Genomic DNA, 27,343 nt, shown 5'->3' on the forward strand with positions numbered 1-27,343 from the left:
TTTCCACATGCCCCTCTGCCTAGGAGCTCTCTCTGCTCCCTTGCTATATGCTCCCTTATCACCTTATGCTTACTCTCGTCATAGCATTCAGTTTACTGTGTCAAGTTTGTCTGTTGACCAGTCTCTTCAGAGACTGTGAATTCCCAGCGCAAAAGAACTGTTTTTATCTATCACTTTATCCCTCCTGACGGTTACAAGGCTGGACACATAGGCATTCAATAAATATTTATTATGCATGAATGAATGAACAAAGCACCTTGATGATATAGTTCTATATCACTGATGGTTGACTTAGTCACTTAGCCACTAAGAAACTGGTTGGGGAGTGGTTATGGGTCTTCTATTCTTCATTGAATGACTTGTAGATAGTGTTGGTATTTGACATATGGGAACCACAGTATGTAAACACTTTAAGCTTAGCCATTAGGAATCGTGAGACCTTTAGACAATCATTGTGAGGGGAAAAAAGTTAAGATGACGTGGAAGGCAGCTTGATGAACATTCCTCACATAACTATATGAACAGAGAAATCTCCTAAGGCAATACTGCTACTCGAAGGAGCGTGGGTGGTGAACAGTTAAAACAGCAGATGTCACTACAAATGTCTGTACCCTTGGTTATTATGAGTTCTGAAAGAGTTAATATGTGATCACTGCTTAGCACAAAGGCTGAATATAGCAAGTGTTTAATGAGTGGTAAATTAGTAGGCATAATTCTAGAGTTCAAATACCTTTTTCCTCTCAAAAGTACTAACTGCTCTTCTGTCTAAGGAATTATGAGTAATAATGAAAAATGGTTGTGATTGTAAGAAGATACACACACTCACAAACACACACACACACACACACACAGCCTAGGGCTCCTGCATTTTATTTAAGGAAAAAAGTCCATAGATCCATTCTTCTCATGATAATTGTACCCCAAGTCTATGAGATACTGCAGTAGTGAAGCATACTCCACTAGTCATAGGAACCAATAATCAGGGAAGTGTGCCTTTTCTTCCAAGGGTCAGAGTCAGACCCTGCATTTGCCTGTAATTGGGAAAGGACACAGACAAGAAAAATTAAAAAGCTACTAAAAGAAAGCCTTGGGTTTTCTGAGAGTAATTTTGGATCAAATAATCATTACTTTAGGATATGATCCTAAGTGTATATCCAAAAACCTTGGTTTGTAATTTTTGTTGTTGTGTTTAGGTGGCAAGGACAGAAGTCATTTTTTTAAAATCCCTAAAAATAGTGATCTGAATCCTGAGCCCTTTGCAAATCAAAGCCTCCTGCTCCTGGCAGAGAAAGCATTTCTGAAACTACACAGTGTTTTGTGGCAGGCGTGGCTGTGTTAGATGCCAGGTTCTCCAGATACACGTTGTTTACCGTGTTGGGCCAGGAGAGGATTGAGATGTTTGTAATTGCTTTGGGAGTTTCATTGGCTGAATCTGTAAATGGTGATGGTGAAGTCTGAGGGACAGAAAGGAAGGGGCGGAATTCACAGAAGACCACACACAATGTTTGGATCCACAGCCACTGGAAACGGATCTTCCAATGGCTTTTTAAGCTCTCTTGGCATCTGCATGAGTATATTTTTCTTTATCTCTCTTCATGGCAGATCCAACCAGAAATGGTGTTTGTACCATTAAATGGAGGTAAGGAATTATCGGCAATGAAGAGCAGTTCTAATGGGGGATAAGTCATTAAAGACAGAGTGCATAGGCAGATAGCACATCTGTTTAAATTAGGAGTGGCTCCCAGGCTCGACATTCCTGTTATTGATTGATTGAATTAGTTAGCTAGTTTTAGCTCATATTTAATGAGCATGTACCATATGCCAAGAACAGAGCTTCACTTTTAACAGTACACTTAAATCACATGCTCAGTCGATAACAAATCACTCTGTTTATCCCAATTTACAGATGAAAATAATTGAGGCCCGGAGAGGGGAAGTAACTGGCTTCCCCAGGTCACAGACTGTACGTTTAGGAGCTGGGATTCATAGCTGTGCTGTCTAGAGCCCAATCTTAACCACACTCTCTAGACTGTCTGTCATCTCATCTTCTTTGAGTCTAGTCACCATTTATAGGAGCTACTGGCAAAATGTGTTTCCGTTGCCTGGGAGGAAACTTGTTCTCATCCATACTCATATTAAAAAAGAATAATCTCTGGGAAGTGAGGCACAAGGAGTGAGAACATGGGTGAGCATATGTTTGGGGCCTGCCAGGGGGATTAGGGGCCCATTTTGGGGACAGAAGTGGAGGTGGTTATGGGGGAGGGGAGTGGGGCTGGGGACAGTGTCACTCAAACCACAGGGACGAGAACCTGTGAGGTATTAGAGGAGGCGGGGGAAGCTGAGGGGAAAATAGGAAATATCCTTTCCACCACAGAGCCTAGTACTTACCTTAAAAAAGACAAAAAACCGAAAACAAAAACAAACAAACAAAAACCTTACCTTGTTTCTTTAGCCAATAAAAGTTAAGATAATTCTAAGGATTAAGTAAAATCTTAATTCTCTTAAAAATTAAGATACTTTTTGGTATTAAGTTAAAGATTCCACTAATATGTTAATGCCTTTTTTGGTTTCTATTAGAGTTATGCATTGTTTTTATACATTTGCTCAGTGACCTTTTTAAACTTTATTGCCTGGCCTTCAGTTCTTGAGACAAACTCACTAGATTTTCATTAACTTACCAGTTTTCTAGGGATCAAAGCTAGTTAAGTCCTATATGGGCCATTCTGTAAGGTCCTTATAATCAAGTCACTGACAATTAATTTTCACTTGATTACATTTTAGAAATGTATTCTCAACCTCTTTTTCATTACCAGCCTCTAAGAAGACTTTTAGACCTTTTCCTAATTGTCCTTCTTCATAAAATTTTAACACCAGATATGCTGTATATTCATTTTAGTACTGTGGCTCTTGGCTGATCACAAGCCATTTTCATATCTAAGATCCTCCCCCTTTCGCCCAAAACAATTATTGCTGGCTGGGGGAGGGGCATGGGTGGATATCATCCCCATAGAAAATGCATGCTTTAGAACAATCAAACAATAATTGTGGCCCTTCCCAAAATGGTGTTTGCCTCTTCTAATTGCTTCTGCCTTTACACAGTTAATATTTATTCTCTTATCACCTCCCTTCCCTTAATGAGCGGAAGTGGACCCGTACTGGGCCCCATCATAGCAGGAAACTCCAAGAGAGTGAGCTCATGATCTCTCTAACACGAATAATGGTGCTCCAGGATACAGCTGCCAGCATCAGTTGTGGAAATGAAATGCACATTTCAGTAGTGTCTAGTTGACAATAAAAATAGTATGTTTGAAAAATCTTTTTCTATTGACTTTAAGGAGAAGCAGAGGTAGAAGTATCTCCCTGACAGGTATTGAATAAAGATCAATTACGTGGTTTAAGGCACCTCTCTGCCACTGTTAATTAAGCAAAATCCATTACCTAATGTGGTTTTTCTACTGTTCTTTGCTGTGTCCAGCAATTCTGTGCCTACTGTGTCTGTTTCAAGAAGGATGTTGTCTGGAAACACTAAGCATATGGGTTGTCATGTGTATTCATTTGCTAGGGCTGCCATAACAAAGTACCATAGTCAGGGTGGCTTAAACAACAGAAATTTATTTTCTCACAGTTCTAGAAGCTAGAATTCCGAGGTCAAGATGTCAGGGGTGTTGGTTTCTTCCGAGGCCTCTCCCCCTAGCTTGTAGATGGCTGTCTTCTCCCTGTGCCTTCACATGGCCTTCCCTATGTGTGTGTGTGTGTGTGTGTGTGTGTGTGTGTGTGTGTCATAATCTCATCTTTTTGTAAGGACAACAGTCATGTTGGAATTACTTACCCAAATGACCTCATTTTAACTTCATTACCTCTTCAAAGACCCCATCTCCACATACCAGTCACATTCTGAGGTACTAGGGGGTTAGAACTTCAACATATGAATTTGGGAGGGGGCACAGTTCAGTCCATAACATCGTGTAAGGAGGGGTATAAAGAAGCCTATGGGAGCTACAGATGCAGACTTTGACTAAGATGTATCTATTCAAATCTTCACTATGTTTTTTTTACTAGCTGTGGGTCCTTTAGCAACTTGCTTAACCTCTCTGAACTTCAGTTCCCTTTAAAAGTGTAATAATTATCCCTGTCCCAAAGGACCATTGTGAGAATTGTGTCTAATTAATTAGTAATAACTACAACTAATAAGCATATATACATGTCTAGCACAGCATCTGACTTGTAATTGCTTTTTCTCTTGAATATGGATTCAGTCTTCAATGCTTTGGGAATAATAAGACCGGCAAGTCAGTTGATATTATTAACATCAGGAAGGAGAAATCAATGAGCATTTGTTGAACAACTGCTATATATTGAGTACTCTTATGCACAGAGTAGGACAAAAGTTTGGTTTTTAGACAAGATCTGTAGCTTAATAATTGAGGGAATGACTGAAAGAGTGTTTATTGTGCATGTAGAATGTACCAGGTACAGAAAGTACTTTTCTCGCCTACTGTGTAGCAAGGGGCCTTCTTACTGCCCACACCCACAGTCCCCTATATTTCTTGCAGCAGCAGATTCCCTGGCATTGGGGAATTTCTGCAGGATTCAATAGAGAAAAAAATGGTCTCAAATTGAATTACTTTTGTTGCAATCAAAATTTTTTCTGCTGTCTTCAGAAACAGCCTTACCTGTGTCTAGAGGCTGCCTTGTAGTGTCTGTCTGCTGGTCAACGTTACTAATTCAACTAACTGCAGCAGTTACGTGAAGAATCGCCGATAGTGAGAGAAGCCATTATGCTATTCCCGAACAGACTGCGTTCCACAGTGTTCATTCATTATGCCAGCCTGTAGATTCACGACCACCAAATCATACACTTGAGACTGCACACCATATGTGTTGAAACCCTCTCCAAGCTGCAGTGTAGTTCTTCTGCGCTGGCTTGCTCCCTTGTATTGCCACCATTTGCAATAGCCCTTCTCCTGCCCTTCTGAGTCTCAAAATTGAAATTAAAGTCAGGATAGTGTCAGGCTGCACAATGTGATCTACAGGGATAGGATAGCCTTCAGCCTCCTCAGGCCACCTTGGGGCACTCAGCTTTACATAGACCCACACAGCTCTGGACCCAGAGCCATTCAAAGCTACACAGCAGTTAACGTTCTCTACCCTACAGCATACCCTCTTTAGAGGAGAGAGACAGCAATGTTGATGGAGGCAGGACACAGTGATAAGTCTTTGATGCTTTTGCTCATTGGTTTCCTTATCTCTCTCTCTCTCTCCTCTCTCTTCCCCCTACCTCATTATGTTTTCTTTGACATGTGCAGCCAACGTCAGATGACCTTGTTTCATCTGCCGAATGTTCAAGCGATGACGAAGACTTCGTTGAATGTGAGCCGAGTACAGGTAGGTTAGGTCAGTCTTGTTTTGCTTGCTTTATTTTTTCATTTGCAAAAAACAATACATACGTATATGTGAATATACATGTGTTTTTTATATATATATATTATAGTGTGTTAATGTGTGTATTTCCTGTATCTATATATGTATATAAATACATATATAAATATCAATCGAAAGCATCAAATCCCATGGAAGGAGCCATAAGATCCCAGGGAAATTTAAAGTCACTTCCTTGACTAGCTAAAGAAAAGTCCATAAGACATAACTTGGAGCAATCAGACACCCAGATTAACCACCAAAGCAGCAAATGTATAGCAGCCAGTGGCAGCTACGAAATTGACAGGGGGTGGGACACGAAGACTTCTATATTGGATTGACGTCAAAAAAACATAAAGCTGAAGTGGGGCCATAAAGATCATGTAAATCTCATGAACTGTTCTGACTCTAAGTGGCAAACGAAACAAAATCAAAAACCAAAAATAATTTTTTCCATGGGATTTCAACAGCAGTTAGCATGGTATTATATTTATACTAATTTTGTTCATTGTGTGTTTAGAGAATTTGTGCAGCAATATAACATAGGAAACACAAAATTAGGACAGAACCATGCCATGTGAACGGCTGAGATGCTTCGAAATGTATCTACTGTGCTGGAGTTGAGAGTACTTTGGCAATTAGAAGCTTCAGTGTGTTCCCCCTTTGCACCCAGATACATTTTGATGTTTTATGGTCTTTCTTTATAGTGAGCTATATGTGATATAATGTCCAGCAGGCATCTGCAGTCCCTGATTATTTCCTATCAACTTTCCCAAGTGGTCTGTTTTGAGACTTGCTATAAGTTAAATATTTATATATATGTATATATATATATAAAATAGAGAACAGATATCATCGAATTTCTGTGTATGTTTAATAGAGTTAAAAGCTGGAGTTGGGTTAGGATCTGATTTCTGTAAAGGCTAAGAGAAATAAATAGAATTTTCTAGTTGATTCTTTGGGTTGCTTTAATTTTTTTTCCTTTTCTTTAAAAATAAAGGGGAGTCATTAAACATTTCCTTTGTTAATTCTAGAGAAATTTAAGATTCATTAAAAAAATGAGTATAACAAAAGTGAAAATCTTCCACTTGTTACCCTAAAATTATTTACAATTTTCCGATTTTGTGGAAGCCTGACTGCTTGGTATCTTGCAAATGGCTTTGGATCCAGGAAGTTCTGTGGGTTCCTGTTCTTAGCATTACATAGGGACATGTCAATAATTTGCAGGGCCTTTCCATTCTGGAGTGTTATCTGTTCCTTTGGACGCTCAGCTGTGTGGGAGGAAAGTAACTTTGACCTGGCTGGTCAGATTTTTTTTCAGATTATTGGGTCATTATCTCAGTGTTCTAAGTGAGGTTTTAACTCTAAAGGGAAGATATGTCTAATCTATACCAGAACGTGGGCAACAAATTTTCATTAATTAAATAATTGATTTATTCATTCATTTAATAAATATTTCTGAGCCCTCAGGCAGGATACAGTGTATCTCAAGATTTGAATCCTTACTTTTCTAATAGTTTTCGCAAATGAGCTGTTGGAAAATAGAATATGGAGCTCTATTATCTAACTTACCCCTCCAACAGAATTCAGTTCAACAAATATTTTTTGAGGGTCAGTTGTGTATGTTAGGTATGTGCTACGTATTAAGGATTCAGATATGAATAGGGCATGATCTCCAAGATGCAGGTTAAATTCACTGATTTTGTGGTCAATAATTTAAGATACCTAGATTTCAATTTGGATTCTCTGTGTATCCTTTCTCTGGTTTTCTTGCTTTCATAGCAGTGATATCTGTATATATATAACAATGTTTATCAAATCTCTGGATATTAAGTCTTATAAAAATCTAGGCTTGATCATTCTCAATTATCACCACTGTCTTCCCCTACTGCCTCCCCCTCCTACACACCGTCATCTCCATAGCAACCTCCATAAGAAGACAGAGGGCTTTTCTAGATATCTGATTCACAAGGTCTATGGCTCCCCAGGTTGTGGGTATGTTACCATTTGGTATTGAACATAAACAGGCCCAAACTTGAAAAGCCCCAGACCGAGTCCATTTGCTTTTCAGTGACTGCACAGGTGTTTCATCTGATTCAAAAGCAGAGGACAGAAATTCAATGCCAGCATTTCTTGAGTGATATAATTACATGGGGCGGGTGGGGGAATAAAGACAGTTTTTAAAACAATCTGTTGTGTTCTGCAAGGGAGCATGGGAGGGAATATATAAATAAAGCAAGTGACAGGATGCCCACTCCGAAGGAGCTAACACGTAGCTCCAAGAGGCTGATATTGATCCCCTCTGCCTGGGATTATTTAACTCATCACATTCGAAGAATGAGCATTTCTTCTTTCTAAATTTACTCCATAAAGTATTCCTGGTAAGCGATTCAGATGCACAGGGAAATATGTCGGAGGCATATTTAATGTAGGAAGGAGATAGCTATACCTATTGATGCAGATGTTTTGCCCTGGGAACCTGATTAATACTGATGAAGATTACATGCGTAGAGCTGTCAAGTCCTTTTTTGCCTTGTATGAGAAATATCTCTATAGCCTTAAGATTTTCCAGAAATATTACAGATTAAAAATCAGAACCATCAAATCAGTTGTTTCTGGGGTTAAGTTTCACACTGCCTAAAGAGAGGTCTTCCGTTGCCCATGCAGCAGTGGACAATGATGACATTTACATAACTTTGACATAAACTGTTAATCCTGAGATTCTATGTGAATATTGAGATTAAAATTCTAAGTTTAAACATTCTAATTCACTACCTCAGTTTCTAAAATTTTACTCTTTTCCGGGCCTGATGTTTGCTGGAAATACACTAAATTCGGCTAATCTTGTTCTATCTTATTTGCAATTACCTTATCTTCTCTTACTTTGTTACCAAATTTATGATTTTCTAGGCTGTCTCAGTAATAAGGTATTTAACTTCTACAGGTTCTTTCCTGATTAATTTAGGTCCACTAGAAGCTCTTGCTTTTCATAAATTTGTATAAACTTTTCATAACTTTAGTATATGTTATATTCAACAACTTTTGTGTTCATGTGGGCATCAAATTTTAAATGAAATGATATTTCTTTGGGTTTCAAAGCTGCTGGTTTTGAGTCAGATGTAAGCAAACGACTTTTATACTCACAACCCACTTTGGCATTTAGGGATCACCCTGGTTTGGTGTAGCTTAGTCGTGTAGCTTAGTTCTTTAAGGACAACCTAAATTTTTTTAGAGTGTGGTTGATGATAGTTTAGAAACTTTTTACATCCAATGGATTTCAAGTTTTCTCTGTATATTTTTGCTGGAACATATGTAAATGAGATTTTTTTAAAAAGCCTAAATCATGAGAGCAAGGCACAGAGTGAAAACTCAAATTAGTATTTGTTGACTGAATTTGTATGACTCCCAAAATACCTCATAATCTTAAATTAAAATTGGAGATTTTTCATACCTCTCACTTCATCTCCCTTTAAACAGCTAAATAAAACCTGGTGAATTATTTTAAAATATATGATTTCATACAAGTAAGTATCGCCCTAACAAAATCCATGTTTCTTTAGCAAAAATAATTCTCTACCTTACCCTGTCCCTTCTTTGGCTGGGAACTAGATCATTTTATAGTGAGTTGCATTTTCTGGACATTTGCTTTGAGAACTCAGAATTGAAATTGTGAACTATAAAGTCATAATGAATCCATCTGTATCAAATAAATATATTCAGAAGAATATTTGAATAACTGTTCAAGTACATAAAGTTGAGGGTCAGGATTTTAACTTTCCTAATTTGTAAACATTGATTGTGTCCTCTACCAAAGAAGGAGGTGTCTATTTGGTATTTTAGACTTATGTCTTTGCATATAAACCCTTTTCTTCCCAACTACACTTCTATTGTTGTTAAATTGTGCAGTAAATGCATATTTCATTGTCCTTCTTACCTCTTTGTAATCAACAACAACAAATAGACAAGCTGGAGAGGGTTCAAATAACCACTAGGAAATGAGATTCTCTCATGAGATTGTGGAAGCCAAATAAAAATTAAGGTCTTTAGTAAGTTTACCTTCATGATCTAAAATGTGGGAATGGATTCTGAAATACAGATAAAGGGTTTAAATTCACTTTTCATTCCTTCGCTCTCCCTCCCCCCAACTCCTATGCCCAGTGTGTCCATCTTTCGGGAAAAAAAAAATAACATCAAAATTAATGTATTGTCAGATTCGCTTCTGTATATTTAAAAATTATCAATTGTCTGAATTTTATGTGGTCTATGGTCTTAAGATTCTAAAAATCGTGGGGGCAGGGTTCACAGAGCAGAGGAGAAAAGTGAAAAAAAATGCCTTTTGCACCTGAGAAATGGGCATGGCAGTAATTAACAACTATATTGATTCATCCAGCCATTATCTAGGGATACATTTTTCTGGGTGTCAATTAGCCTGGGTTTTTTGCCTCCACTTTTGTTAAGTGTCCTTGATCAAATCTCAAGGGACGGCACTTGCACCAGAGGGCAGACAGTAAAAGGAAGTAAAGATGAAACACATCCATCTATCAATAGGACTGTGCTAAACAATTTATAATGGTTGGATTGAGGGAGATGTTTAAACTAATGGCAGTAATCTGAGATCACAAAATAATTACTATTCCCAGAGTGATTCTCAGATGTATTTTTACTTCTCAAATCTACAGTCCTCACATTTGCATTTGGTGTTATTGCTACTTTGTTCCTCACACTAACATAATACCCGACCCATTACGGTGAAATTTAATTTTGGCAAAACACCAAGAGCTTATTCCTGTTTATGTTCTCCAGGTAGAACTGGGTTCTTAGTCTTTATCAGTTTGAGATGCCTCAGTAAAGTATTTATAATATGAAAATCTGGCACTGAATTGTTAAAAGCCCAGCAAATCCTTAGAGTTTTTATTTGCTGGAACATTGCGGAGGATGCAGCTGAAGTGTTAAGACAATAATAATTTTCTAATAAAGGATAGGAAGAAAGAGAGCTTTATTTTTCAGAATCCATAGATGAAAAATAATAAGTGTGCTGATTATCGACCTTAAATATGATGTTGGTAATCTTAAGAGTTTATAGAAATGCATTTTGTCATTTGTGTCTCCAGCAAACTTGAAGTTAGCAACTTGTATATTTTCATTACAAATAAATAGATTTTTATTTAATTTTAGAAAGATTTTTCCATATGGAAACTCATGATTGGTAAATAGAATCATGTTTAAATAATCATCAGTCAAGTAACTATTCAGTGTATAGTTGAATAGTAAATGCCTAAATGAAATGCCATAGGAATGTCTGAGTCACAGTGTCCAGAATTCACCTTGAATTTTAGGGTCCACCTAAAAACACTTTGAATAAAGGTATAATAGAAGTAATCTGAGAAATCTTTTAGCTTCGGAAAGAAGGATGTAAGTAGATGTAAATTTCATTAATTTAATTCATCATTATTGGCTGTGGACATGAGTAATTTTTACATTTGAGCTCTAATACACGTTCAATGTACACAAAGCAAACAGTTATTCACATATTTAGGTCTAGGCTAAATCCTACCAAGTTTTGAATTTCCTTCATTGATTTATAAATTAATAGAGTACATTCATGGGTTATAATGTTCCTAATTTAATGGTATAGTTTCTATCTTCATTCATTAACCCACTCAGTGATAAGTTACTTCACTTTTTTATAACCCACCTCCACCCCAGCCCAAGCTAATTTTTAAGTGACTGGAGCAAATATGTGGCCTTTAAATCCCTAATGACAAAATGCTTTGAAAATTAGAATAAGGATAGAAATATAAGTATAGGAAAATCAGCTAATTGGCTATTAGGCCATTGATAGTGCAGGCATGGTGTGCATAAAATGTGGGTTGATCATTATCACAGATTTTATAACCAGAACAACGAATCTAATAACAAAAGTGGTAAAAATGAAAAAAATTCTATTCATCTCCATTACCCAAGATTTTTTGGTGATGTTGGGAAGGAGAGGGAATCAATAAGATCAGTGTGTAAGTATATACACTTCCAGTTGAAAGTTTAACAAATCACTTATTTATGCAACAGTTTTTAGTGACTACTATGTATAAACACTGGAGTAGGTTCTAGGAAATTAAAAACAAGATGACACTCCTTCCAGGAGTTTATAGTCTATTAGGGAAGACAGATACAAAAATAAGGGGAATAAAAGGAAAGGAGGGATAAGAAGGGAAGAAACAATGTAGACAATGAATGGAAATGCCTAGAATATTATCAGAACTCAACTCGAAGGAGAGGTCTCTAATTCAGCAATTAGCATACCCCATCCAAGGACAGGCAAGAAAAACCACAGATGATGCCACCCAGTGGCAGAATCAGTTAACCCCAGGGAGCATTCTTCTATATCTTAGTTTGGGGGCACAGAATTTCTGATTCGTTATGGTTGCAAAATTAGTAGTGCACATACACAGTATGGCCTAGGGCCAGGGCTTCTTAGGTAATAGGTTCATAAGGATGGGCGTGTTGAAGGGAGAATTTCAAGCCAGACTTCCTGATTTCAAACGCTATGAGAACTTCCTGATTTCAAATGCCAGTGCAAGTAGTTGTGAAGGAGTGAGCTTAATGAAATCATTAAGCAAGTCCCCGCACCCGAGAAAAATTAATAAATAAAGAGGGATTGGGTTTTAAAAGAGAGGCTTTTATGTGTTTTCTTTTATTCTTTTTGTTCTGTATTTTTTCTCCCATAAGCCCCAGTATATATACCGTGTGTACATATATATATTTATGTATGTGTATATACTAAATATATAGAGCCTGTTGTTCCATATATATATAGACACAGTATAAATGATATTAGAATAATGTAAACAGAGATTAACAACAGCCCCTGCCATCAGCCATGTGTTTACACAGAAATTCATACCATCATTCTTACATCAGCCAACATAGACATGCATGATACTGTTTTAACTTGGTGGAAAAGCATGTTAACTTTTCTTTAGGTTTTGTTTTTTTCTTTATCATAATTATGATGATGATTCCATAACTCAATTATCCTTGGGGGAGGGGTAGAGAGAAAAAAATTATACAGATATATCTATCCATATACACACATTCCTGTGTATATATATAAATAGATATATACTTTGTATATATTTGAAAAACATTTTCTGTTGTTTTACCTCATCTTGTGCCGCGTGAATTTTTGGTGGTTCCGTTTATTTTGTTTTGATTCGTATTTAGTGTTCTGGTCATTATGGCTATTTTTAACTCATTGCTATAATTTTTTGAGTCATTATTTTTTAAATACTGAGAGATATATGGATATACAAATCAACCAAGGCAACAAAATCTTTTCTTGCCATCCTAATCTCAAATTTCTCCCCCTTCAGCATATCCCTCCAGTATTTATGCTCAGAACAAAACAAACACCAACAAAATCCAAGAAAGTTGTGTACAAACGAATGAAGTACTTTGTTTTCCTCTTCTTCCTCGTATATATTTTTTATTTAAATTTTCTCCTTTCCCCTTTTTATTTTTCCTTATATCTGCACAGGCCACTTGTCCTTACTCTCCCCTTTATGACAATGCATTTCATTGAAAAAAAGGACGAATCAGCCAGAAAAAAAATAATAGTAATAAAAGAAAAACATGCAGAAAGAACAGAGAAACACATCCCTCTCCACAAATTTCAGATGGCATAAAAAGAATTTTATTGCAGATATAGACTCTTTGTTGTATCTTTTATTTCTGGACGAGCCCAGGATCATTGTGTGGCATGCAGTGAGAGCTTTATAGCTAATCAACTAACCATGGCCTCCATCACCAGTGCATGGGCTATAACAACGCCATCTCGTGTTTCATCCAAGTGATACATCCAGGCTAACCCAGCAAGTCCAGTGTATGAGCTGTGGAGATAACTTTCTTTTGTAGTTATAATTTCATGGGTTCTCATCTTTATTATTATTTCCACGGGATCACGGCAGCCCCAAGAGCTGCCCTCGCAGCATCTCTGTGTGGTTTTGTTCTTGTGCTTGCTTTCCCTGGTACAGCAGTCAAGCTTGGGTTTCGTCTGGCACATCTGTCTTGCCATCTTGTCTTGGAGTCCACTGTCTTGGTGTCGTTCTGTGATTCTGTTCTCTGTTTGTAATATGTGGTTTGAAATCCTCTCCCTTTATTTCTCACTCCCCTATCGTTTCTCTTTTTAACCTTACCCTTAGGGAACTTCACAAAGAAGCAAAACAAATTTTCAGTCGAATTGTAAGGCTGATAACTGGTTTGCATCTGGAGGTCATAAGTTGCACTTCTTACCTGGCTAAGGAGGCAAAACTTACAGTGGAAAATTACTAATGATAATAGCTAAACAAGCTCCCCATCAGCAACAATAAGAAACCCTTGTTGATTTCTTTGGCATGATTAAATGGGCTTACTGCTAAAGGGATTTCATGTAAGAGCTAATTTCCAAGGAGTTTTCCCATAGATTATCAATCTTCTAGTTAGACGTTTTCTTCAGGAACAGATCAACAGAAAATTTTTTCAGAAGACTAGTGAGGAGTGTCATCGTTTCTGCTGTATAGAGCAGTGTCTGTTCCTGAATTGGAGAGGAATTTGTGGAAATACGAATGTGTTTTATTATAAAATTTATTTGTTTATGTATTTTAACCTAAAATATAAATGTGTTTGGCAAGGGAAAGGAAAAAAAAAAAAAAGCTTTTTAACTCACTGGTTCTACCTCATGCATATTTCAAGGTAAGATTATCTTTTGATCTTTCTGAGTCAAATGATACATATTTTATTTTTTAATTCATGGAAGCATTAGAGAGCCAACACTTTGACTTAGACCTAAATTCTTTTTTTTTTCTCTTTTCGAAGAATAAGACATACACAATAACTTTAGTTCTGAGAATTGAGTCTGAATTTCTTGAGAGAAAGGTGGAAGACAGTGCCCAGTTAATTATTCAGACGCTGGATTATACTGTGATTACCCAGGAAATTTGCCGCATAACTTGGAGTGATTTGGTTTGTTTGATGCTTATAGTATGCAAATGAATTTCTGTAACAAATTCAACCTCCTTATCCGTAAAGGTTGAACAAGAGAGTATAAAATAGGTGTGAAATGGATTGATAGATTGATTTTTGAAATAGGATCTGAAGATTAAAAAGTGCATATGTTTAACCTGGAGAAGAGAAAGCGTTTCAAGGCAGATGGTTTTACGACGAGATGTTTCAGTCGTGTCAATGTAGCTCTTTGCTCTTCTTAAGGGTACAGGGGAAGGGCACAGGAAGAGGAAATTTGTGGGGTCTGTGGACTAAGAGCTTTATAATGAAGGAAGGAAGGGAGAGAGTGAAGGAGGAAGAGAGAGAGGGCAGATAAGGGAGGAGGGAGGGAAAGCTGGAGGAGGGAGGGGGTATTCCTGATGAGTCAGGTACAGAAGCTTGCTGAGAAATGATAAGAACGAGAACACACATAGAAACACACAGCCTTAATCTGTAGCGTGACAGTTTCTATAGTATAGAATATTCCCTCTGTGGCTGATTTGAAGCCACAGATATGACAATATTAAACTCCGAATTGGGAAGTAATGCTCATGAGCACACGATTATACACTTTTTTCACCACACAGATACCATGGATATCAATGGACTTGAGTTTTAAGCTTTTATTACCTTTGTTTTTAATAGAATGTATTCATATGTGTGTGTGTATATATATGTGTGTGTGTGTGTATATATGTATATCTATCTATCTATCTATCTATCTATCTATCTATCTATCTATATCTTTGATAATGGCTATGTTTAACAACCAACTTGGAAAATTCCCGAAAATGTAGCAGTCAGCTATCATGGGCTGGCTCTGGCACGTCACTGGCCAAGGTGCTACACTGTGCCGGGTGCATTCAAACATGGTATTTTATTTAAAATTCATTTTCACTTATTATGATGTAGAAACTATTGTGGCCATCTTACAATTGAGAAAATCAGGACTCAGAAAGTTTGCTTTTCCAAGGTCACATGCCTGCACATAGTGGCAGAGGTAAGGTTCAAACCCAAATCTGTTTGAAAATAGGTAACTCTTATTTCTACTGCAGTGTGCACAGAGGATTGGGCTTAAACACTTATCAGAGCACCGCATTTTAGAACTATGACATGCTCATTTGTGGAGCTTTCACTAATTTTGTTTCCTCAAAATAGAGTCGCCAAAAATTCCTCCCTTAGTAACATGAAGATGAACAGGATATTTCTTAGGTTTCCAAATTTTGTTTCTCGAGCTTTGGAAAGACTATAATAGCTGCATTTCTTAGCACATAATTATAATATTCAGCATGATTCCATTACTCAGTTGTTATGTTTTTGTAACTTTTAAAACATAATGGACTTTATTTAGTTCATTTACTTGATGCACGTTAATTAACCAACTTCACAGTGAAATATGTCAGTGCCCTTTACTTCCACATTTTCCCATAAAACTAGTACATTAATACTTAAAACAGCATAACCATTGTATTGCAGAAAATGACTGCAACTTAAAAAAATAATTTTACTGTTAGATACTTAATCATTGCTTTGTGAAAGAGTTTGAGAAATCTGGGAATTTAAAAGGAAAGTGTGGATCTTGCCCTTCTACTTTGACAAGATACGGTCTCTGACTGAGTTGCTGATGGTACAATATTTTACTTTGATTTAATGTCAGCTTTAGCTGCCCCTGTGGTCCACTTTCTGTGACAGCACACATAATATTGAATAAAGCCCCTTGAAGTGATTTCTAGGCCTCCATCTGTAAGTTTTCCAGGGCTACATCTTTGTTCCTTCATTCAGTAAATATTCATTGAGCATTTACTATATGTAGGTATAGTTCTAAATACGTTACATTGTTAACTCCCTTAATCCTCATAACAGTCCCCTGAGGGGCTTTATCATCATCTCCATTTTAAAGATGAGTAAACTGAGGAACAGAGGAGCCAAAGGATGGTCTCAAGGTCACACAGCAAGGAAGTAGGAGAAATGGGATTTAAACCCAAGACAGTGGGGCCCTGAGCCCACACAGGAATCCCTATGTTACACAGTCTCATTATATAGTATTCTCCATTGACCCATATATGTAAATAGCTACCTGCCTCTTTGATAATAATGAAAGAAGGTTTGTGTATTGAGTATATTAAATGATTGGGAAATACTTGTTAGATGGATTCATTACTGTGTGTCTGAAAGGCTTTGAAAACCTTGGTTGATAGGGGTTATGAAATTGTTTAGCTATGATTTATCCAAACAGCTGTGATTTAAACAACTTACTGTGGCTTCCTGCAAGGTGGAATGGTTCCAGTATTCAGGATGAAAACCATCACTTACGTGAGGTTAGTCCCTCTTGATGTCACCTGTGTAATTGTGCACTGGGGACTTCTAGCTCACCGCTCATCAGCAGACCTGTTTAGAACATATGATCAGGTAACAGCCACCTTTAACTGATGTTAGGATTCTAAGAATAGAGGCTCGTAGTGAGAGCTCTGGTGAGATGCTGAATTTTCTTCATTTCTGAGATAATTCTGTTCTTTGAACACAGTGTTTTAGATGTTACAGCTAATAGGCAGCAACAAAAGAAGTGAATGTGTACCCGAGAGGATGCATTTCTTACCTTAGTCCCTTTCTGATATCTGTGTACTCTTGACATTTCTTAAATTCCTACTCATGTGTTTATCTTCTCTTTCATTTTTCTCACTTCCTTGCATTATATGTCTCAAACTATAAAAAAGGAAAAATCAAAACAAAACCCCAAACCTTTTCTGGGCCCTTGTATTTTCTATGCAAGAAAAGAATCTTAAAGGATTTATTAAGGACTGAAATTCACAATGAAATAGAAAGTACCTTTTTAAAGCTGGGTTTGCTTTTATTAGAATCTTTCCAAGGAAAGTATAGCTTGCTTAAGCATCTTAGGGTCTCATTACAAATTATATCCATCCTGACCGATCCGGAAGCCTAAACTGGGAAGTCTGTAGAGTTGAAAATGCTTGAGGACCCTCTGTTGTCGACTTCTTCTTTCATCTTAGCTTTGAAGCAGATACCCCCGTTTTACTAAAAGATCACGGCAATATTATATTGCTCAGTATTCCGATTTTTCTGACTAATCACTCAGAGCAAAAGCCAATAAAGAGCCAGAGAGTAAACGTTTTAGACTTTGGGAGTCTCACAGTCCCTGTCATAACGACTCAACTCTGTTGTCGTAACACAAAGGCAGCCATAGACAACACATAAATGAATGATTATGGCTGTGATTCCATATAACTTGATTTTAAAAAGCAGGCATCAAGCTGGATTTCGGTAGTCTACTGACCCCTGATCTAGAGAAATCTGATAGGTTAGGAATTTGTGGTCATTTCCTTTTTTTAAAAGATGAATCCTTCTTGCCCATTTTATAGTCAATCTTAATAAACATTTGTTGAGTTCCCCACTAAGCACGTGAGACCACAGAGGATGCGGAAGGACATTGGAAGCTCATTTCTCACCATTGTTTTGAATATGCACATTATCTCATATATGAAACTTGATAAAAAACAAAAAGCAAACGTACAAAACCAGGGTCCCCTACCCACAGCATGTACACTGCCTTTTTTTGTAAGCGCTTGATGTTTCACCCTTCCTTTTGCACATCTGTCTTTTGTACTCTGTGCCTCCGCTGGGGTGTGGGCTGCATCTTCCCTGCTTTCAGACCTCTTCGGCAGTCGTTTCTTTGAACTCCAGCCCACATACTGTGTCACATCCCAGTAATTCTTCCCCAAACCTTGGCTGTGGGTTATTGAGCTGACAAATGCCTAAATGACTGAGATATGATATTTGCAACCTGCTGAGAACCTCCTCTTTTCCTGTACTTTTTGATTTGTAGCTTTATAAGTTTTGTGGGGAAAGTGAGAAAAACATTCTCGGTGACACAGGCAGTGAATGAGGAGAACAGAATTGAAGGGGCACAATATATAGGACTCCTTCCTGCACTGCAGGCAAAAGCATTTATTTATATCTTAGTCCTCTGAATGTCGGAGGCAGAGGATTATTCAGTAGGGTGCAGGATGCAGCATCCAATATCCTGAGGAGAAGAATGTGTTCTACCACCTGGCAACAGATTAGACAGGAGCAGGCTATGAAAATACAGGTACAAGGCCACATTTAGTGTTACTGCGGAAGTGGCGTCTGTTACTTTAGGATTTGACTCCATAAGTTAATGCTTAGTCCCTTTAGCATCTTTAACATTAGAAATCTGCGGAAAAGAAATACAAAAGACTCGTATAAGAGCAACATCAAGTGAACTATTGAAACCAGATCCTAATGTATCCCAACCCCAGAGGGAGCATAACATTAACTTTTGGGAGCCAGAATGCTAAGTAATGACATTATGAGCTTTCTCCATTAGCAAGGCCCCTTGTTGTGGTATTGTGCCTGGCGTTGTGAGGTTCTGAGCTATGACTCAAAAAGAAAGCAAAAAAAGAAATGCAGAGATGATGCAGGAAAGGAAGAAAGATGGCACCATTAGGAGGGACTTTGGGGGCAGGAGGTACACGGGTTGACTTTTAAAACAACGTGATTTAGAATTAGTGTTTTAAAAGCTTCTGAGATCAAAGGGATAATAGAAAACAAGAGTAAAACAAGGGTAAATTAAGCACTGTTGATGACCTGATAGGGACATAGCAAAATGCAGTAAAGTCTCCATCTTCTTCTCCCTTTATGCTTGCAGTAGCCTGGTATTTTCCTATGTGGTTGGTTGGTTTATTCCCTTGCTTATTTGCTTGTTTGTTTGTTTGTTTATTTCTTTATTTATTTACATTTAGTTATTGCTAGCTTTCCCTATAAAAGCAAATGGGCAAACTCAGTCCCCAGGGGCCAGCCGTGTAACGTGATGAGATGAAATAGACAAGGATGACACAAGTGACACAACAGATGACACATCTGCAATAGCGAGAACTCATCAACCAGGGAGAACACGCCCTCATTTAATAGCATTCAAATTAAATATTTTTAAAACATTAAAGTAAAAACAAACCCTGTGAAAGTCAAGCAACTTTCAACGATGAGAGACGCATAGTGTGGGTTTCTTTTCAATTTTCGTTGGAGTATAGTTGATTTACAATGTTATGTTAGCTTCAGATGTACAAGCAAAGTGAATCAGTTATACATATACATATATCCACTCTTTTTTAAGATTCTTTTCCCATATAAGCCATTGCAGAGTGCTGTGTAGAGTTCCCTAGACACACAATGTTTTTAAGTTTATTTTTTTAAGACTATTTTTTTTAATTCCTTTAGATCTAACCGCTTCATCAAGTTTGAAGAATGTGCTCTTAGTAAGATTTCTGGTTAAGATATCTCTTGGTGACCTTGAGTATCGAATTAAACATAGCAATTCCTCTTTTAAGCTCCCGTAAAGCTAAAGGCCTTTTTAGAATTTTTTAAAATTATAATCTTTAAGTTTACGTAACTCTTAAGAGTATATGCTTGAAGAACTTTCAAGTTCATTGTAATGATTTTGTTTTAGGTGACAAAAGTAAAACCTACATAGGTAAATTGATTTGTTCAAGGTCACTGAATTAGTTTCCATTAGGGTTGGAATTAAATCCCGAGTGTCCTAAATCCATAATCCATGCTGTTTTACTGATGCTGTGTATCAAGGTTTTTTTTAAAGAGCCCAGAGCTTTTTATTTTAAACTGAGATAGCATTCAACAGAGAATTCAGAGGAAATGTGTGGAAATTGGTCATCTTCTTTCCACTGGACATTGTTGCCACACAAGACAGTATGTTTATTGACCCATTTAGGGGTCAAATCTACAATTCTCTATTGGTCACTAGGTGACCAACTACGAAATTATGGACACATGGTGAAGCAATTCGTTTAAGTAGCTCGTGGTACACACTCAACAAATGTATGCTCTAGAGATGCATGGTCAGTGATATCACCTTGCTACATGGAGGACAGATTGTTAGACAAATGAGAGCAGTGATTCCCAAGCTCAAAAGCAAAACTAGTGTCAAGCTATGCCAAAACCTTCACTGATCCATGGTGAAATGAGAAAAGTAAGGACAATATAGTGAGTTTCCACAAAGTTAAATTTACAGAACTGCCCTATATTCTGAGATTATATCTTGTGTTTGGGTGGGGGTGGTTCTTGATGGTTAAAATCAACGTCTTCTATGAAAATAGTGTTTTGTTACTGTTTGTAGCATCTTTAACTGATTAAAAATTGGCAACTGGATGTTAGTCATTCCCCATAGATTTTTCTTTTATGTTTTACTTGTCTCTGAAAACAAATAAACCAGCCTCCCGAAACCAGAAACCTTTAAAGAGGTTTAGAGTGTTATCTATGTTGCCACAGCTAGATTTAATAAATTTTGAAAACTGAAAACCTTTCTAAGTCTAAAATTTTTTAAGAACTAAATGATCTTAAGACCAAGCTGTTTATTTCACTGAGACCCCAGGAAGTTATTATTCCAGGCATAGGTCACTTAGATATTAAGTATAAGAGAGTTTTTGAATTTCAGTACAAAAAGTAGATTAAAGGCACAAAATAGAATGGGAGATTTCAAAAAAATTCTAGAATACATGTTACTGGAAGGACACAATCAGTTTGTAAACAAAAAAACTTATGGAAAAATGGAAATTTCTAAGGACTCCAATCTAAACCTAGAATGTTTTCTCAGTTTAAGCCTTATTGCAGAGTAGAGAGGACTGTTTTGAAGAGCTGAATGAGCCTATAGTTGAGATAACATGATCCTTATTTGTGTCAAGAGGAGGTCAAAACCTTAGTCCCCAGATAAAAGGAAGGATGTGACCTATACTAAAGGCAGCTACTGAATTTGTCTACTTAGTTCTCCTTTCCTCCCACCATTTCAGTCTCTTGGGCAATCTATACCAATAACCTCTTGCTTCATGAAATTTATTATCTAAATATTGAAAGTATTATATTTAATTTAGCCTAATAAAAAGGCACATCAAGTTTATTGAGAAATCAGGGGTTGGTATTTTGCATCTGGTATAAGGATTATATTATCAGTAACAGACTTAACAGTGATTATCGTCAGGTGGTGGTCAGTGGGTGATTTTTATTTTGTTATTCATACTCCAAAATTTCTATGTTGAGTATGTATTACATTTGTAATTAAAAAGAAAGTCTCTCTCTCTATATATATTTTAATGTAAAAGAATATTAAGAGGCCAACAAGGGAACCCTTGTGAATATTTAGATGTAGGAACTCTGCCAGACCCGTATTTGAAAAAAGTCATGAATCCTGTCTTTCCCATGAGTTTGAATTAAGTCCATGATTTAAGCCCTGCAAGGAAAGCTGCTAGAGGAATTCAGAGATAATGATGATGATGATACGTAGGACTCTGGATAGCTGAGCGTGCACCAATTTCCTAGGGTCAGTCCTGTTCATCAACTGACAAATGGTCCATGGACACACCAGGTGGTCCTACAGCAGCAGGAGGCACGAGGTATCCTGCAAATGACCCACTACCAGAAAGTATAAAATCTGTGCTTGGAAACCAGGAACACAGATGGGTTGTGAAGTGGTCTTCAACAGACACTTGGGAATATGATTGGTTCTTTAACCCAACTTTTAGGTGTCACGTACACCCTCACTGCCTGACCTCTCCTCATCTGTACATATGCTTGTTAGATGTAATAAATAGATGAAAGAATGCAGTTGCAGAGAAGTAATTAAAAACTTTGCATTCCTCTCTCTACACCTCCCTCTTCTTCCCTCTCCCTTGATAGGATGGCCAGGAAATTAAGCCAGCTGTAGATTAATTGAGACCCTCTTCCATGTAGGGAACATCTGTCACTGCTGCTATAAGGATCGTATGAACAAATTAAAATATTTGATTACCTTTAATCCAAAAGAATGTAGCAGTCTCTTCAGTCATGTAGCTTACTGGAGTTTTTTGGTGGTTCTTTTTTTTTTTTTTTTTTTCCACGCAAAGCTTATGACTGTAGTCCTTCCCTGAAGCTGTGAGATCTTTCAGCAGTTGTTGTTGTTTTCCATGTCTTTACCCTTTCCCTTGTGAAAGGGGGAAAAAGCCCTGAACAAAAGCAATTTTGGCGATAGGCAGAAAAGGTCTACATCATGAACATATTTTTAGAAACAGCTGGTAAAACAAATGGTCCAAATGTGATGCCTGGAGCATGTCTATTCAAACAACAGGGTTGTTTAAAGATAAAAGCAGCCACTTTTAAATATCAGCACTAGCAGTGATTTCCATACATATTTAAGAGATGAGAGAGCTTGCCAAGACTTTCTGATTTCTGTTTTGTTTTCTGGGACAAAGTCTTTCACTCTTGTGGCTTTGTTAGTGAGTGAATTTATCAGAAGCTGCCCATCAAATAGTTAAAATTGTGACTGTCATCACATGGAAAATATTTTTAAATTTACATATAATTGATTTTTTTAAACTGTGCTTTATACTTCTAAGAATGTTCCTTTTTAATAGCATCTACCTGTAGTCCAGAAGATCGAAATGCGAAATTGATAATGTGCTTAAATTATCACTGATCTTATAAGCCATGTTTCGAAAAAAGTCAGGCAGTGCTGCTAAGGGGCAAACATTTGTATTTGTAGCCATTAAAAAATCTGATGTCACTTTTCATTTGCCACATTCAGAGGCTGCCTTATGACCTTGCCTTGTCATGACTTCATTTGTTTACTGAATTGTTTTGTTCTGGAGCCACTGCCAAATGCCATTTCACAGATTGGCGAAATAATTCTTTATTGTATTTTTACAGTCATTCCAATTTCCTAATTACTTTCTGCTTCTCTCTGGGTCAGGCATTGCACAAACGCTGATTTGTATTATTGAACTTGATAAACAGATGTTCACCTTATCAGCTGCCATTCACGTTGGCTTTTTCCTCCACTTCCTTCACCGTGGTTCTATTCTCATCTCAGAAACTTTCAGTAGTGCCTCAAGGAGCTTAGTCACCATGTTGGACCAGGTGGGATCTTAGCCACTGAGAAAGTCTTCATTTTTTAATGATGCTCAAAGAACAACCTTCAGTACCTCCTTCCCTTCACCCCCCGCCCCCGCCCCATGGGGCACAATGCTTACTCAATAGATGGAACTGAGAAATTTGAAAAGCACTTCACTTTCATTTTACTCATTAAATAAACACAAGAAAACTATCTTTTCTAGAACTCAGCATATCCACAAGTGTGTCTCTTTGCTATTTTACCCCAAACTGACCTACTTGATGGATAGATTTGATGTTATATAGGAATAGTCTAGGACTGATTTTTTCTTTTTTTCTATCATGCTGGCTCTGGAAAACATGATCATAAATACTGACAACCCAGGTTGTCAGTATATATATATATATATATATATAATCTTTATACACTTGCAGTAAAGCATCGATCAGTAACTTTTATGGGTGGTTCTTTTGATATAAAATCAACTTCATATTGGAGTTATAGACCCTACAGCGCTTATCGCACTGGAAATCTGACCAAAGTCTTCATACGTGTGTGTATTAATTACATTGTGATTATGCATATGTACATAAAATTGCACAAATATACATATATTTACTTCCTCAGAGTTTTTTTTAACTTCTGATTTTCAAATAATTTCTAAGTTAGAGAAAAGGTATAAGGATAGTACATAAAACTCCCTTATGCCCTTACTCGGATTCACCAGTTAACATTTGCCACATTTGCTTATCATTCTCTCTCTCGTTATGTGAATGTATATAAAAAATATTTATATGTGTCTGTGTACATGTACACACACATATCTGAGCCATTTGAGAGTGTGTGTAAAGCATCATATATTTTATGATGTTTTAGATAGATACATATAGATAGATATATTTAGATAGATACATATAGATTTCCCCCTGAACCATTTGAGAGTAAGTTGCAGAAATAATTTCCTTTACCCTGAATCATTCAGCATGTATTTCCTAAGAACAAGGAAAAACAAATCAGAGTACTGTTATCAAAATCAAGAAATGTAACCCTGATACAAAGTCTCACCAGGAGTACATATTCAGATTTTACCAGTGTGCATAATGGGATTTAAAATTACTTTTTTTCCAGTCCAAGATCCAATCCAGGATCACATACTGCATTTAGTTGTCATGCTCAGGAATTTTTGAAGCATTTTCTTGACATATTATTTTGTTTTACTTGTGCTGGTCACAAGTAAACAAAGGTCAGGAAGAGTGAGTAAATGTCTTCAAGTCCTCCTGGATGGGTTGCCGAGGAAGCAGGAGGATATAGCCTGTGCTTTAGCATATGAGTAAAATTCCCTTTCTTAGAATTAACTAACTAGAATTATAGCAAGAGGAACTTGAGGTTTCTCTCGTTTTCATTCCTCAGAGGGCACTGATAAACACATTTCATATTTCTGACCAACTGTTCATTAATGCTTTCTGTTAACACTGCCTATCGAGCACTTATGGTGTACTAAGTCCTGGGAGAGGCATTAGGGTACAAGAGTGAGCAAAAATAGAGATGGCCCCTGGTGAGTCTAGTGCGGGGGGACTGTCATTGATTAATCAAGTGATCTCCAAATAAATACTTCGATGAGTGCTCTGAAGCAAAGGCACATGCCACATGTCATGGCAGGGCATGTGACAAGGTAGGGATGTGGATGCAAGGTGGGGGCAGGGAAACCTTCCTTGAGGAAATATTTCAGCTGAATTATGTGGGATAAGTGGAAGTTTAATGGGCAAAGAAGAAGGAAAATTCATTTGAGCGTGCAAGAAATTTTAGGCATGAGGAAAAATCAACCATCTCTAACAGGGAGTCATTTGGGAACAGCTGTCCAAGCTATAAAAGAAAGACCTTTCACAGAAATAAACTTTGGTGTCCTTTTTCATCTTTGGGTGAATGGAGACGAGAGTGACTTTATCAACTCTGCATGGCCCCTTGGTGGGCAGTGAGTGGGCTTTGTGAAGAATGGAGATACAATGAGTAAAATGAGGCATTCACTGGAGGGAAGTTGGATTAAAAAAATAAAAAGTGAGGCTGTATTTTTTGGTACACCAATTCCTACCAATAAAGGAGAAGGTGACAGGAATATATGTCTTAGGCTGAAGAGTCACCAAAGCCATTTCCAGGTTCTCAGAGTCTTAGATGATACTTTACAGTTTGGTATGTGACTGTGCATCATTTCTTCAAGCACTTACAACTTGGTCATGAGAGACTGAAGACAGCGTCCAAATTCTAGGTATTCTTACATCTTGCAGAGCCTGTTAGTGAATGAGTCACTCAACAATTTTTTAAAGAAGCAGATGTTTCCTCAAAAGATGGTGCTGGAGAAGAGAATTGCATTTTGGTGATGGTAGTGAGTAAGCAGATATCAAATATCGATCTACTTATAATTTACACAATCGCACACTTTAGAGAAAACACATTCCTTCTTCCCCACCACCACCTCACCATTACAGTCATTATCAGTTAAGTCATTGGATATTTGACTTTAAAGTTGAGGATCATTTCCCAGTGTGATTAATGGTTTTGAAGGGAATGGTTTGTACACTCTCTGATTTTTTAATACTTGCCCCACAGTAAAAATTTGTGCTCCTACAATTGGAATAAAAGAAAAATGCTTTGTACTGACTGTATAATAATAATAATAATTTTGTGTTTATTATATATATTCTATATTTATTATAATTAATAAATATTATTATAGTAATAAAGAAATACTCTTTTTCCTAAAAGGAAGTAATTAGAAATATACTCCACGATGACTAGCCCCACCACAAGAGTTTTCTAAGCCACACTTTGGATTGCAAATGACATCCCATCACTGGGTTGGAATTTTTTTTTTTTTTTTTTTTTTTTTTTGCGGTACGGGGGCCTCTCACTGTTGTGGCTTCTCCCGTTGCGGAGCACAGGCTCCGGACACGCAGGCTCAGCGGCCATGGCTCACGGGCCCAGCCGCTCCGCGGCATGTGGGATCTTCCCGGACCGGGGCACGAACCCGTGTCCCCTGCATCGGCAGGCGGACTCTCAACCACTGCGCCACCAGGAAAGCCCGCACTGGGTTGGAATTTAAATATTCCTTCTATCAATTGGGAAACAGCAGTTTTTCTTTCTGTCTGTCATTGTCCATGTATGGTTTCCCTTCTGCTTATAAAAATCTATCACTCCGGGCTTCCCTGGTGGCGCAGTGGTTGGGAGTCTGCCTGCCGGTGCAGGGGACGCGGGTTTGTGCCCCAGTCTGGGAGGATCCCACGTGCTGCGGGGTGGCTGGGCCCGTGGGCTGTGGCCGCTGGGCCTGCACGTCTGGAGCCTGTACTCCGCAACGGGAGGGGCCACGGCAGTGAAAGGCCCAAGTACCACAAAAAAAAAAAATCTATCACTCCTGCTAACCATTGCACTTTATAAGATTACTACTGATTACCATTTAGATTTGTTAAGTGACATAGCACATTTTATGGAGTCAGGAGCCAGTAGCCATCAAGGTCAATAGAAGTAGCCTGAATCAATTATAAATGAATTATTTTATTGCCCACACAATGATCAAAGCATGGGCTGCTGCAAAAGCTTAGTTCTAGTCCCTGAATGAAAATAGATAGATGATAGATAGATAGATGATAGATAGATAGATAGATGCTAGATAGATAGATGATAGACAGATAGATAGATGATAGATAGAGGTATTTAGTTCTATGGGATAACAGATTTTTCTGAAATTTTCTTCCTTGAGAGAGGTTGCTTGTAAGCATCTTTTTCAGTGGAAAAGAGCTGAGTTGTGTTATCATCCACACACCCAGCCTACTGTGGCCACAGAATCCAATAACTTTTCTCTTAAATGAAGGCGTCTGCATATCCACAGGACTGCCTACTGTATTTCATTTACAATGCACTGCTTCACTCAACACACTCTGAATGAAGGAGATATGCTCCATGGCTTCAAATTTAGGCCCTCTCCAAGCAGGGCTTGTTTATCTGTCTGTA

At 37.5% G+C, this 27,343-nt stretch overlaps 1 protein-coding gene across 15 annotated transcripts in view; it reads left to right on the top strand.

Moving 5' to 3' along the window:
• Positions 1-27,343, top strand: part of NRXN3 (neurexin 3) — a 1,706,389-nt gene that overhangs the window by 1,649,446 nt on the left and 29,600 nt on the right. For 11 of the 15 annotated variants that reach the window (XR_004348667.1, XR_004348670.1, XR_004348668.1 and 8 more), the window contains one exon: positions 5,307-5,385. Coding sequence is in view for 11 of the 15 variants with exons in the window: in XM_032624307.1 (XP_032480198.1) it covers positions 5,307-5,385 (79 nt within the window). In the remaining 4 variants the exon portion in view is untranslated. Of the gene's footprint in view, positions 1-5,306; positions 5,395-27,343 lie in introns of all 15 variants that reach the window. The other 4 variants (XR_004348669.1, XM_032624306.1, XM_032624312.1 and 1 more) reach the window with 1 other exon arrangement.

This window comes from Phocoena sinus, chromosome 2, assembly GCF_008692025.1.
Source record: "Phocoena sinus isolate mPhoSin1 chromosome 2, mPhoSin1.pri, whole genome shotgun sequence".
Lineage (NCBI taxonomy): Eukaryota > Metazoa > Chordata > Mammalia > Artiodactyla > Phocoenidae > Phocoena > Phocoena sinus.